This window comes from Homarus americanus, unplaced genomic scaffold (assembly GCF_018991925.1).
Source record: "Homarus americanus isolate GMGI-L3 unplaced genomic scaffold, GMGI_Hamer_2.0 scaffold54443, whole genome shotgun sequence".
NCBI lineage: Eukaryota > Metazoa > Arthropoda > Malacostraca > Decapoda > Nephropidae > Homarus > Homarus americanus.
Window position 1 is genome coordinate 5,936,898 of NW_024750852.1, and position 14,021 is coordinate 5,950,918.

The following is a 14,021-nucleotide window of genomic DNA, read 5'->3' on the forward strand; positions in this document are numbered from 1 at the left end:
TACTAGTACTTCAAAACCTGACTTGAATATCTTATCTTGGAACATAAGAAAGTCAACATAAACTCTAAATCTACTAGAACTGACATCAGCATTCTGAGCGGTAATTTTTTGCACATTCTTCCAATTTATCTTTAAAAGAAAGGGCTCTACTGGAAATATCCTTCCAATTGGCTTTGTCAACTATCCTTGATCAAATTGCCGAAATATAAATTATTACAGTACAGTTTTCAATTGCGCAATTAAATTACAGACAGATAACATATACTGTAGTACATTATAAACAACCAAAACACACATCTTTATTGTGTAGCAACTTGCAGTCTTAAAAAGGGAAAATATTAAGTTCTTTTTGTAATTCTAGGATGATATACTAATCAAAATTACACGATTGACATTTGTCTAACGAAAAAAGGGACAATTTCTTGTCAAATTTTTATCGCAACTAGCAAAATTAACACAATCGGTACTACAGTGCCAGTCTTTTTGCTTATCTTCACATATTTTATGGAGTGGAGCTTTAATCTCTTCACTACGAGACATCACTTATATTTTATTTGGCTAATGCCAGACGATTTTATTCAGCACAGAGGTACCCCTAGTACCCAAGGGGTACTATCTCCACTAACTGCTTTACTACTGGACATCATTTACATTTTATTTGGCTAATGCCAGACAATTTTATTCAGCACAGAGGGAACCCTTAGTATCCAAGAGATTAAAAATGGAATGAAGTCTTTCAACTCTACCACTACCACTGAGATGATAGGGTGTGCTGAACAGTGGCTTAACTCTTAGGAGTTGTGAAGTTTTCTCATTCACTGAGACATGACCTGTGTGACTGTTAGAAAGAATCTCCTTTGAAATGCCAACCCTGAAAACAATAAGAATAAATACTTCATCAACAGATTCAATTATCTCTCCAAGGGCAAAGCATTTGGAAATCCTGTGGCAAAATCTATCAGCATTAAGATCTTAGTACTGTACCTGTGACCTTCAGATGATACAGGAAATAGGGGACCAACTAAATCCACAGCAACCCCTGAGAAAGGCTCAGTTTAGAAGCAATTATCATAGTAATAATAAAGATTAATATTTTTATTATTAAGTCAACAATTAGAATTACCTTATATCACAGTGTAAACTGGGCTTTAGGCTGAGCAGATTCGTACAGAGTCTGCACCCCCCACCCCCACCTCCCCAACAGCGACAGCCATGAGGCGTAGGAAATCAGTGGCTAAAGTGTCACCAGGAAGTCTGTTGGTGTGCAATTACTGCAGGGCGACGTCGGATGTATATTGTGCGGGTCTGGGCAATTCAGCGTTTAGGACGATACTTAATGTGGTAAAGCATGAAGGCTGTTGCTGGTATTGCCCTGACTGCATAATCAAAGTAAAATATATATATATATATATATATATATATATATATATATATATATATATATATATATATATATATATATATATATATATATATATATATATATATATATATATATATATATATATATATAAAATTGAGGACTGTGGTTGCCAACCATCAGATATGGGGACGTCACAGCCCATCACGAATGCTTAGACATGCATCTTTATATCAATGTTGTATTCTATTTAATGTATTGTTGTAGGTTTGATGGTAGCACGATACACTATACTGTATTTGTTCATCCATACATTGGTGCTGCTATTATTCATTCTATACCCCCTGTACTGTATATATTATTGTTTAAAACTAAAATATGTTATTCACCAACTCAATTCGATTAAGAATAGTCAGGTACTCCTCGACTTACAACCTACTCGACATACGACAACCCAAACATACGACTGCCGAGGTCGTATAAAATATTTTTCAAATTACGTATTTTCTAGTACCGACGTTAGTGATCGCGCTGTGTAGGTTGTACAGTACTGACAAAATTTTCGTTTGTAATTCCCTTTAAAATGGCTGGCAAGTGTAAAAGTGAGAGTTCTCGTAGTGCTGAGAAGAAAAAGAGACACCCATTTTAGAATTTTTATGTATTATTTTCGCCTTTTCGACTTACGACCTGGTCGTTGGGACGGAACCCTGTCGTAAGTCGAGGAGAGACTCTGCTGTACTTGGGCTGACAGTGATAAATTAGGATCTACGATTAGGAAAAATACCAATTTGTTATAATTTAAAATGTTTTATTTCTGTAAGTGTAACATGAAAGAGTCAGTCAGATTATCAAAATAGTAATACTGAATATTTTTATCTGCATATATTTATGTATATATCAGACTTTCAAGACATATGCCAGCATACATAATACATAACAGATCTATATATATATATATATATATATATATATATATATATATATATATATATATATATATATATATATATATATATATATATATATATATATATATATATATATATATATATATATATATATATATATATATATATATATATATATATATATATATATATATATATATATATATATATATATATATATATATATATATATATACGAATAATCATACACGTACAGTATTTCGAATCTTAGTTATAAGGATATAAGTTAATATCAGAAATCTTCACTCAGGACCCAGAACACCACCTGGACAGACCATGAACTTAGGAATCAAGTGTCACCCGTCACTACTCCACCCGCCTTAAAAAATCAAGACATTTCCGTAATATCGTTATTGTCAGAAAATTCAGATAAGCCAGATAAATTAATTTGATGATCTGGAACTCTACTGCAATCCTAATCATCATGGCTGATTCTTGTATTTCCTTATTGTACAAAAAAAAAAAGTGTAGTGCCGGAATCCCTTGACTGGATTCTTGTTAACCTAGTGGATGAAAGTGACAGGTTGAGGACTCTCTGGTTGTGTCCTTGTCGTCGAACAAATTCTTGACGCGTCCGAACTGCCTTGGAGTGTCTTAGTCGTCGTAACGGATGAAGTATGTGACAGGTTCGGCTCCGTGAGTGCTCATACTGAAGAAGTAGCCATTACCCCCAGGCCAATTGAGTCCTGAAGGTAGGGTCTTGAGGGATGAGGCTGAGGATGTCTTCCTGTTGCTGGAGATGCTGTTGAACTTGGGGGTGATGGTGGTCTTGGTGGTGAAGGGGTTGTTGGCGGTGATACTGTTGGACAGTGGTTGGACGAAAGCATTGTTGTTGGGGCCTCCGAAGCGGTTGTTGGTGGAGCTACCGAAGCGGTTGTTGGTGGAGCTACCGAAGCGGTTGGTGGTGGAGCTACCGAAGCGGTTGTTAGAAGTGGAGCTCCTAAAAGGGCTTGGGGTTGGGTTAGGTGTTGGAGTGAAAAAACTGTGAGGAGCGATGGTGGGTCTAGAGGTGCTGAAACGATTGGTGCTGGGGAACCTGTTGACGAAGCCATTGTTGGTGGAGCCTGTTGATCTGAATCTGTTGTTTCTCCTGGAAGCAAAAAGCTAAGGATGTTACACCACTCACAATGAATGACTCGCTAAGAATACCCGAAGGTAATCACTTTGGTATTATAAATATTTAATTGATTCAATAATGCATAATTTCGAAATTTATAATGAGAAATATAACACATAAAATGCTGAACTTTGAAATATATCGACTAAGAAGCTAATTGGCACATGTATCAAACTGCATTACAGGTGAGTTGTGATTTCTTATAGTTTGTTGTTTATTGATTTAACTTCAAGTCAGTGTTGGATATAAATAACATAAATAAACCTGTGTTAAACATTTTCTCACAAATTATAGAATAATGCAATGGGCGTACTGGGCGCTCATGAAACCTATGCCAGACGTATGCCAACAAACCTCTATGGCAGCATGCAGAAAAATTAAAGTTAAAAGCCTATGGATGATACGTCGGCAGAACGTTTGCTCGCCTTCTGCCAGCAGTGATGCTCCTCTATATGGTGGGAGTATTAGTGTTCTGTTATACCTGTTATTGATAAATCTGTTGTTCCTGAAGGTGTTGCCTGTGACTGCTCCAGAGGCTCTCAGGCGGGTCAGCGCTGCACGGGCCTCGGCGCGATCATCAGCATCGTCGTCGTAGAGGTCTTCGTACAGGTCCTCCAAAGAGTCATGGTCATCGTCGAGGTAGTCATCAAAGTCATCATCGAAGCGGAGAAAGGCGGCACGGCGGCTGGAGGGGAACCTTGCCTGGTGGAGGGTGCAGGGTAGGTGGTTAGGTTCTCTATCTCTTTATCTTACTTTCCTACTCCCTGACATTTATCCTTTTCCCCCTTTGTTCTTTTTCCCCTTTGTCATGACTTCCTCCCTTCCTTAGGATTCTTCTTCCACTCTCAGTAAGAGAACAGGTCGTGGCCACACTCACCTGATTGAACTGTGCCGCTGCCACCACTATCAGCGCTGAGAACACCAACTGCGGAAGATGAAAGAGAATGATGAATGTTGATATGGTGTTTATAAATTTTTATGTAAGAAATGATTGCGTGTGAAACTTATATTATCTCTTATTGTGTATAAACCACGACCCGATGAATGCCACCACCCCTCATCACCACCAGGACCTCCGTCACCATCTCCACAACTGACAAGATTTAATCAGTGGAAGTATCGAGATCCACCATTAATAGTGATGAAATTCGGCATTTTATCACTGCCCATAGACCTGATCCTCAAAGATTCGTACATTAAATTTTCTTCCTGACTTGTGGTTCAAGTAAACTAAAACAGAGAGGTAACGGGTAAAATGGTTTCAAAGTTGCTCCGAGACTCTATTATATCTATCAGTTTTTGTACAGCCAGCTGAGGGGGATAATTTATATTACAATGTACAAAACTTTGAGAATCCAAGGCTCTGGTCCCTTAACTTTCACTGTCCTTTGTTCTTCCTCCACTGTCTCTCGCTCTCTCTCTCACTTGACCAAACATTCTAGTCATATTGCCTTTCTTAACTATTTGCATCACGTTCTTTTGACACAAACGAGTGCCATAGTCATCACCACAATAAGTAGGTCATGGTAGCTGTCTTTACCCAGGATACTTTCCTTGGCTACATTCCTCCTGGTCTTCATAACAATGCTGGGAGTCTTTGGTTCTACGAGGGTGAGAATCTCCCTTGGTTCTCTAGCCACATATCTTTGGAGGCTCGGAGTTCCATCTCTTTCTGTATGTCTCCCTCTCTCTTTGATAGCTTAGTTGTTAATGATTTTGTTAATATATAAACACTGGAAGAATGTCCAAGCTACACAAGTTGTTTTAGCTGAATTCAAATATGAGTTTTAACAATGAATTTGCTTAAGAAACAAAATCTTCTAATATAGTTCTTCACTTTTCCTTCTGGCCCTCCCTTCAATTCCCCCCCTCCTCTGTTTTTTTCTTAATTTTTATCTTCGTTTACCTCTCCCCTTCCATCTGCCACTCCCCACTCCTCCTTATCATACCGTACCTCACTTCCCTCCTTTTCTATTATCTTCCTCCTTTCCTTTTCACTCAAAGGGTAAATCCAACCAGCCTGAGTATCTCACTCCCACTCTCCTTACCTCCCTACTTCCCTCCCACTTGGTCAAATCAGCTTACTGTTTACTTTTGTTTGTATGCCTGTAGTGTTTGAGTACATAGTATACTTCTACTGTGTATGTACACTCTCACCAAAAACTTCTCGGACGTTATAAGCACTATGCAATCTGAAAAATTAAACGAAGAATTTGAAACCATTCCGAGGTGACGCCCCATTCTGCTCATTCTCACATCCATCATGTCCAGGTGTTCGAGATGTTTTTGTTGAGTGTATATTGTCTTTAGTAATGCTTACTAATCACCGTCTGTCCGTCTCTTCCTCCTTCTCTTCCGTTCCCGCCCCCCTCCTTTTCATCTTTACCCGTTTATCACCTTCTGTCCGTGTGTCCGTCTCTTCTTTCCGTCCCCTCCTTCTCCTTTCCATTTTTACCCTTTTATCATGATGCTCTCTAATTACCTTCTGTCCGCCCCTTTTCCTCCTCCTGCAGTCGTAATTCCTAGTCAGGTGAACCAGACCGAAGAACCTTGGGAGGGTTTGGAGGATCCGTTGAGGAAGGTCATATCCTCACCATTCATGAAGAAAGATAGAGAAGATACAAACAAGGAAGGAAGGTACAAGGTAAATAAAAGAAAGGAAGATAAGAAGAAGGAAGACAGATACGTAGAAGAAAGATACGAAGAAGGAAGATGCGAAGAAGAAAATACAAAGAAAGGAAGTTATACGGAAGGAAGATACAAACAAGGAAGCTATAAGGAAGGAAGATTGTACAAGGAAGGCAGAGCACCACCTCTCCACCACCCACATACCATAATACTCTAATAGAGAAGACAAGTTCTGGTAAGAGCGGCTCTATCAAGTGGAACTTGTGGATCTGAAAGCTGGAAAGAGAACCAGACACCAGCTGAGGCACAGATCTGAGGCCTGGGTGAATATCAAAACCAGTTACATAAAGTTCCAGGCATATGAATCAAGAACAAACCGCTGCTGGATAACAATGTATCTGTGTTAAAAATTTACATATTTGGATGAGCTCAGACCAGCTGGATCCATAAATAAATCCAGGTAGCTTGATATTTTAGGAGTCTGGATCAAGTTCTGGCTCCCTGGATCTAAAATTTACAGTACTGGGAGAATATGTAGCGTGAGTGTATAGATCAAGGCACGTAGATCAAATTCTGGCTCCTCTTGGATCCAAATATTCATCTCTAGATAAATATAATGCATCATGTCCTGGCAAACTGGATCACAGTGACTGATACTGGACAGAACATTCAATCATCTACTTAGAGGACCAGGTAGGTGGATCAGGACCTGGCCAAGGATAGCGAGTGTCATCACCTCTGGATGTACCGGCAGGGAAAGCCAGTCTGACCAGGTATACGTCTGTGAACTTTACTGATTGGAGGACAGAGCCGAGGTGGAAGGTGGAACTGAGAATCACTGTGGAAGGATTAGAGGAGACATAGGACACAAAAAGATCCCAAATATTCAGAAAAACAAGTCAGGTAATAAATGTGGAAGAATAGTAAGCGAGAATCGGTGTGAAAAGAGAGAGGAAAAGAAGGGGAAGAAGGAGAGGATGGGACATAACCAGACTGGCGGGTCATAACACTATAAATTGCTCAACACCTGCTCCTTCAGGCGACCCACAACACCAGCGGGAGAATTAATTAACTAACTACTTGTATGTCTGGCAGAATGGTCCCCTGTTTATTTCACCTTATGATTAACCAGCCCAATTTTAACCTAACTAACAGGTAACTTAACCTAGCTTAACCTTGCATAAAATAATTCCATCTAACCTAAATCTCCAGGTAGCGCCATCACAACTTATGACTATTTCTTTGATTTTACTTTTTTGTGTGGCATGAGAGTTGATCATTGCTAACGCCAAATATTGTGTGTGTGTGTGTGTGTGTGTGTGTGTGTGTGTGTGTGTGTGTTGGAAATGCAAGGGTTATGTTGAAGTAATTTGGCTTAATCGAGCGAGACGATGGGGAGTGGAAAGACAAACAGAAAGACAAAGAGAACGGAAAAGAGGAGACAAAGATAGAAAGAAAAACGCGCCCAGACACACACTATGTGGGAGTGGAAATGGGGAAGAGGAACACACAAGAAGACACTTAGAGAAAAACAGACACACACAGAACCAAATACAGATACGGACACATACACCAATAATCATGGGAACTAAACGGTACTGAGAGAGACACAAAAAACAGAGAATAATAATCGCGGGAACAAAACAGGTTTAGTAAGTCAGTGGTAGCGTCTCTTCGCCTCCTTCTTATACATAATGGTAGTAATCAGCGTAAATTGTTGTGTTGCGTGAGTGGAGTTTCAGGGGATCTGGGAGACAAAGAAAGAAAATGGTCATTAAACCTCCCGAATAACATAAATAACTCGATCTGATAAACCCACTCAAGGCTCTGCAGGTTAACACTCTTAAAGTATTTCAGAATGATATTAAACTCTTCCTGTTTTTCCTCTTCTTCCTTGTTTCTTTCATCCACTAATCTTCTTTCTCCGATAGGTATACGAAGGTACACTGACTCAGATTGCATCACCTGAAGAATCTCCACCCCAACTTATTTCCACCTAAGCATTAACCACCCTAACGCTAGCCTAACCTAACGTTAACCTAACCTATCCTTAAGCTTGAAAGAAAATGGACTAACAGAGGATCATAACCCACTTAGATACGATCACAACTTCCTATCAGACCTTCAGCGGCTCGCCAACCCACTGAGAGGGGGGGAGAGATTGAGTCATGGAAACTATACAGAAGACAAGGAGGAAGAATGGCTGGTGTGTCCTTGAGAACGACCCACCGAGGGGATGACGGATGAGGAGGTGGTGGTGGATGAAAAGGAGGAGGTAGATGAAGAGAAGGAGTAGGTAGTGGATGGGGAGGAGGAGGAGGTGATGGTGGATGATAAGGAGAAATAAAAGAGAAAAAGGATATAGGTGTGGAGGTGGAAAAGGAAGACGAAAAAAGATGAATATGATCAAGTTCTAAAAGAGGTAGAGAAGGAGGAGAAGGAAGTGGTGTAGAATAAGAGGAAGTCGCCACCATCCCTCTAATTTTGGAGTTACCTCGAGGTGGAATCGTTCTCATGGGTACAGTGGGCGGGTAATTTTGAACCCAATTTAGATTTTGACGATGTAGACGGATTTAGATGGATTTAGGCGGATATAAATTAATTCAAGCAGATTTAGGCGGATTCAAGCTGATCTAAGCGGATTCGAATGGGTTTAGACGGATCTAAAGTATTTAAAAAGTGCCTCTGGGAAGAACAGCTACACGTACTAACACCTTCACACACTCACACAAGTCCATGTCCCAACACAATTATATATACCAGAGTAATTTGATATAAAGCGTGCACACACACACACACGTCCAAGTGTTTCCATGGATCTTATGAAGATTAGGACCCCGCTTATTTCATCTAGTGACTTAACACCCTAACGCTAAATCAGGGTTTGGTCAGGTTATCATTTGGGTGTTTAATCTTTAGGTGAAATAAGCTGCTGTTCTTAATCCTCATGAGAGCCGTTTTGGTATTACCTCGCTTGTTTTAACTACAAATATTGCTAGATAAATAGATATTTATTATGTAAATCGTCATAATATAAGTTTACAAATAGTTCTTCATGGACATAGACTGTGCAGGTATACAACCAATGTAAATGTACTGTGCGTAGATAGAAAAAACTTATAAATGATAGACAAACAACTTAATATCTTGAAGTGGTTAGGAAGATGTAGGGCGTTCATTGTTGGTGTAGAAGCTGGATGGAGGATGAACAGCAGCGGCAGCGGCAGCAGCATGTTGAAGAAAAACTAGTGAAGATGGCAGAGCTTAAATGTCAGGGATGAGTCAAGGTGTGTGTAGGGGGGATGGAAGGTGAGGAGAGGGTCAAGGATGTGGGGAGATTAGTGGTTATTCTCCTAATCCCCCTTCTCCAGTTACTGTAACGATGGAGGAGGAGAAGGGGTGGAGAGAAGCTTGTTAGTGGGGTTCTCTCCTCTCCTCTCCCTGCAACCGTGGAGAAGTGAGAGGGAAAGGAGGAGAGAGGGGGAGAGTTTAGCTCATCAGGCGGAGGAGGAGGGTATGATGCAACAGTCATGTGGAAGAGGGAGGTGTGGTGATGATGAAGAATCTGACAGAAACATTATATACTGCACAACTTCTGATATAAAGTGAAATTGTGTTGTAAATTCGCTGATTATAGTTTGTGTGTGTGTGTGCGTGAATTGTTGTACACACCTGTACACACGAACATCGTGACGGGTATACAGTTAGTCGTGCATACATACATATGCAAACAAAATACTAAAATATATACACACATGCATTCACAGGGGCACGTAGATATCCGACTGCGGGCTGTGTGCACAAATACCCACTAACACCCATATGAGCAAATACAGAGATACTCAAACACACATAACAAATGAAGACAAGAGCACGTCCTGCGTAAGTATCCTAACGGTGCAAGACCCTCCCCGCCCCCAGCATTGTCTCTCACAAGATTTTTTTCTCTGTTTTCGATACAAGACGTCACGACCTAGATTCTCCCTACGTTAAATTTATCCCCTATATAGCCTCAGTGTACTGTCGACGCCATTTTAAGGAACGTTTCGTTGCTGAAGTGAGTCGGAGAAGTGCACTCTTGCACCTCCAGTTGTATAGGGGAACGTCACCTTACTAACCAATATGGATCTGGTCTCAGGGTCATTTAGAAACAGGAGGCGACGTGAAAGACGGAAGTCCATACACACGCGAGAACTCTGCAGCGTCTGGCGTTAACTGCCACCAGGCAAAAAAAAAAATCGTAATGAGCCAACGCCTGGCGAACATTCACCCGTCGTGCGGTCATGGTAGACTGGGAACCTGAACGACTTTGAGTTACGGAGTTGGACACACGCAAACGTACACACAGACTCAAACGTATTCACCACATGCACAAACGTACACACATACACAAGGACGCTGCCTACCGTATAAGCAAGGCCAGATTTCAACATGTGTGGAGTTCTCGGATAATAATACATTTTATGGGAGTTATGAGTCAATTACAACGAAATAACACATTATGAAGCAGTCTTGAGGTTAGCAGTTAAGGTGAAATTATATTAATTTAACGTTGCGATTAGTGCCAAGGTTGAAGAGCAAGTGAAGTGATTAGAATTGATGTTTGTATCGAATGATTTTACCGATTGGTGCTAAAAATGAAACGAAATTTGAATGATTGGATATGATTTTCTTACGATTATTACCAAGGTTAATTCATAGTTGTAAAGATTGGAATGTGAAGATACGAGTTTTCTTGCAGTGCGATTGGTGCTCACAAAAAATGATTCGTAACCAACTTCTGCGATTGGAACAGAGTCCAGTTTTATGTCGTAAGATTTTTTCGACCTTGGGGATTATTAGTGAATATTAATTTTGTTTTGGATTATTTTCTCTGTCTCTCTTACTTTCCTACCTTTATTTCATTTTGAATTATTCTCTCTCCCTTATTTTACACAACTTTGAGAAGTCTTTGTTTTCCTTGAGTAATATAACGATGAATTGACTGATGGTGTTCGAGTTTCCTCATAAAGTAACATTCTTATATATATTGTTTATTATACTAAGGACAGTGTGGATACAGCACACTGTATACTAAGCCTCCGGGTACACAAGGAGGCAGCATGGCCGGTGTTGCACTCGACTGCATTCAGTTCCCCAAGTTATAAACTTAAGGAACCGAACCACTGACCCCTGGAACAGGAGGCGAGCGCTGTATCCACTCGACCGCCGCTTCTACTGGCATTACTTATTGTAAAAAAAGACTGACAAATGAAACCGTATGTTTTACCATAAATACTTTAATTTCCAGGGAGTTCTAGCAGTACAAATAAAAAAACTTATCCCTGTGTTACAGAACAATCTGTTGCGACCATCCCTACAATGTTACTTAAAAAAACAAAAACAAACAAACAGAATTTGACCTTACAACTGATATATTTATTTCCACGTATTGTTCAGTTAATGTATAGTTCTGACACAGCAGAACGCGACACCGCACATAATTACTGGTTGATAATGTTGCTGGGAGTCTGTATTATATGTGAAGGTGTATAATTATCACGCTCCTTTGTCTCACAATTACACTGGATGTACAAAGAAAGACTGAACTTTATGGTAGGACTTATTTAAAAAGCGGAGATTAACATTAGTCATGGCAACGGCATGATTAGAGGTGATTACACTCCCTTTCTCCTCTCCCTTCCCCCCTCTCCACCCGCTCACGGTGTTTATTTCATAGTGGTCAAGTAAGGCAAGCCCAAAGAGGTGAAAAGTTGACCCTGTAATGGAGGTCAGTTTAGTAACAATAGATTATATCCACAATGAACTGAGAGAGAGGGAGAAGAGTGTTGAAATGTTCGTTCAAAATATCGAAGAGTTGTGGAGGTTGCTTTAAAATGTGTGTGCGTGTGTGTGGGAGGGGGAGGAGAATATCTTTTGTAATAAAGATACAAAAATAATGATACATTCAGAATACATGGAGGTTAATGTACCAGTAAACAGTGGTGAATGGAGAACACGTGGTGGATGAGTGAGAGCAGTGTGTGAAAGAAGAGGAAATAAAAGTTGGGAAAATGAAGTAAAGGATGATTATAGATGTAGAATAAAAAAGGAGAAGGTAGTGTTACAATAATTAGTGAAGTATGGAGAGAATATTAAAGAAAGATGAGGATAAATTGGAGGAAATAAGTAACAAACTAGAATAGTGATGTTTAAGAGAGTTAATGTTAACGAAGAAAACTGAGAGATGTGTTAAATGTTCAAGTAAATAATGAAGACTGGAACTTAACCTAATCTAAGCTTATCGAACTTCACCTCACCAAGGCTTTAATAAATACAAAATAAAAGAAGGGATATTAGTTACAATATTAATAAAGGGAAATTATTTGAGGAATGTTAATGAAAATCATAAGGACTGTAGGATTCCAGAAGAGAGAGAGAGAGAGATGGGATAAAACTTATAAGGTGAAAGAAGTAGATGAAGGACTTGATAAAGAAAAGGTATAAATGTATAGAAAAAACGACATAGGAAGAGCCCTTTAACACGACAAATCAGTCCCAGTGGATCACTAGCGTGATGGATTAGTCCCAAGGGACCATTAGCGTGATGGATTAGTCCCAAGGGACCATTAGCGTGATGGATTAGTCCCAAGGGACCATTAGCGTGATGGATTAGTCCCAAGGGATCATTAGCGTGATGGATCAGTCCCAAGGGACCATTAGCGTGATGGATTAGTCCCAAGGGATCATTAGCGTGATGGATCAGTCCCAAGGGACCATTAGCGTGATGGATTAGTCCCAAGGGATCATTAGCGTGATGGATCAGTCCCAAGGAACCATTAGCGTGATGGATCAATGGGATCTTAGTGGGATGGACCACCCGTCAACTTTACAAGTATAGAATTAAACCAACCTGACAGCCCCAAGAAATGTCCACCACTAGGGTAATAGTGGTTGTTATGTCCATAGATGCCATTTCGCTTAAAGGAATACTTGAATGTTTGATGTAAAATATAGAAAAAAATCCGGAATTTAATTGTTATACCACAAGCTTTTGACTTAAAGGCTCTTACGTTAATATTAGTTTCCCAAAACCTGGAGATGAGAACACATAACTGACTCACTTCGGGTGCACTAAAATGATCGTCAAAATGAGGTTAAATTGGCAAAAATATCACCATAACAAGATGTTGTCTTTCATCTCCAGGTAGAGGACATCTTTGTGACTGGATCTCGTTTTCTTTGCGAAGGTATTACTGTGAGTCAAGGCGATGACATACAAGTAAAAGAGCTGCTGCGAATCATTCAGCTATAATGATCTCTTCGTAAGGTGCTGGTAATTAGTATGCAGTATGTGCATATATGCATAATCTAAGGAGTTATCTTGGCACCAGCAGAGTGCCGGGGTAGAAAGGTGAACACTGTCACGGCAACTAAGATGTCAAAATGTCCAGTTCCGTAGATAAGGAAGCCTTGTGGGTTAATGGAACATATTTTTCACATAACTATTATGAAAATTTCTAGCCTTATCACCGACTTTACAAGAAATACTGTACATACACTATAAGTTTCCACCACGCGACACTACTAACACACGAACACAGGGTGGCAGAGAGCACCACACAGCGACACCCACCAGGAGCTTCATGATGTTGCTGTCTTGGAGAAGTATTGTCACACAGGTCTCGAGGAAACCCACCGCCACTTTATACCCTCTTCCTTCCCGAGGCTGCTGGCGCCTCATTGGTCCTCTGCCCGTCCCGCTAGCTTCTCCCTGCACGCCATTGGCTGCTTCAAAGTTAACTGGTTTTTGTAGCGCCCAGCAGGATCTTCCCTCGCTTCTGCCCAGTACCGTCTTGGTCACGGGGATACGTCATCAACTGGAAGCCCTTTTTATTATATATTTACCTCACTGTGACAATTATGATGACCCAATAGATAAAAACTGCAATAATAAATTAAAGATAAG

General features: G+C 40.1%; 1 protein-coding gene across 1 annotated transcript; it reads right to left on the bottom strand.

Moving 5' to 3' along the window:
- Positions 1-2,776: 2,776 nt before the first annotated feature.
- Positions 2,777-13,745, bottom strand: LOC121854343 (protein SGT1 homolog). Its single transcript, XM_042348950.1, has 4 exons — positions 13,689-13,745; positions 4,323-4,370; positions 3,927-4,147; positions 2,777-3,418 (listed from the first exon to the last, which is right to left on the bottom strand). The coding sequence occupies exons 1-4, from the start codon at positions 13,698-13,700 to the stop codon at positions 2,923-2,925; spliced, it is 777 nt and encodes a 258-aa protein (XP_042204884.1). The 5' UTR covers positions 13,701-13,745; the 3' UTR covers positions 2,777-2,922.
- Positions 13,746-14,021: the final 276 nt, after the last annotated feature.

Excerpts from the sequence above, each read along its gene's own strand:
- LOC121854343 (XM_042348950.1), bottom strand. Across the intron at positions 4,148-4,322 it reads CAGCGGCACAGTTCAATCAG|GCAAGGTTCCCCTCCAGCCG; the intron begins GTGAGTGTGGCC and ends ACCCTCCACCAG. Across the intron at positions 3,419-3,926 it reads AACAGATTTATCAATAACAG|GAGAAACAACAGATTCAGAT; the intron begins GTATAACAGAAC and ends TTTTGCTTCCAG.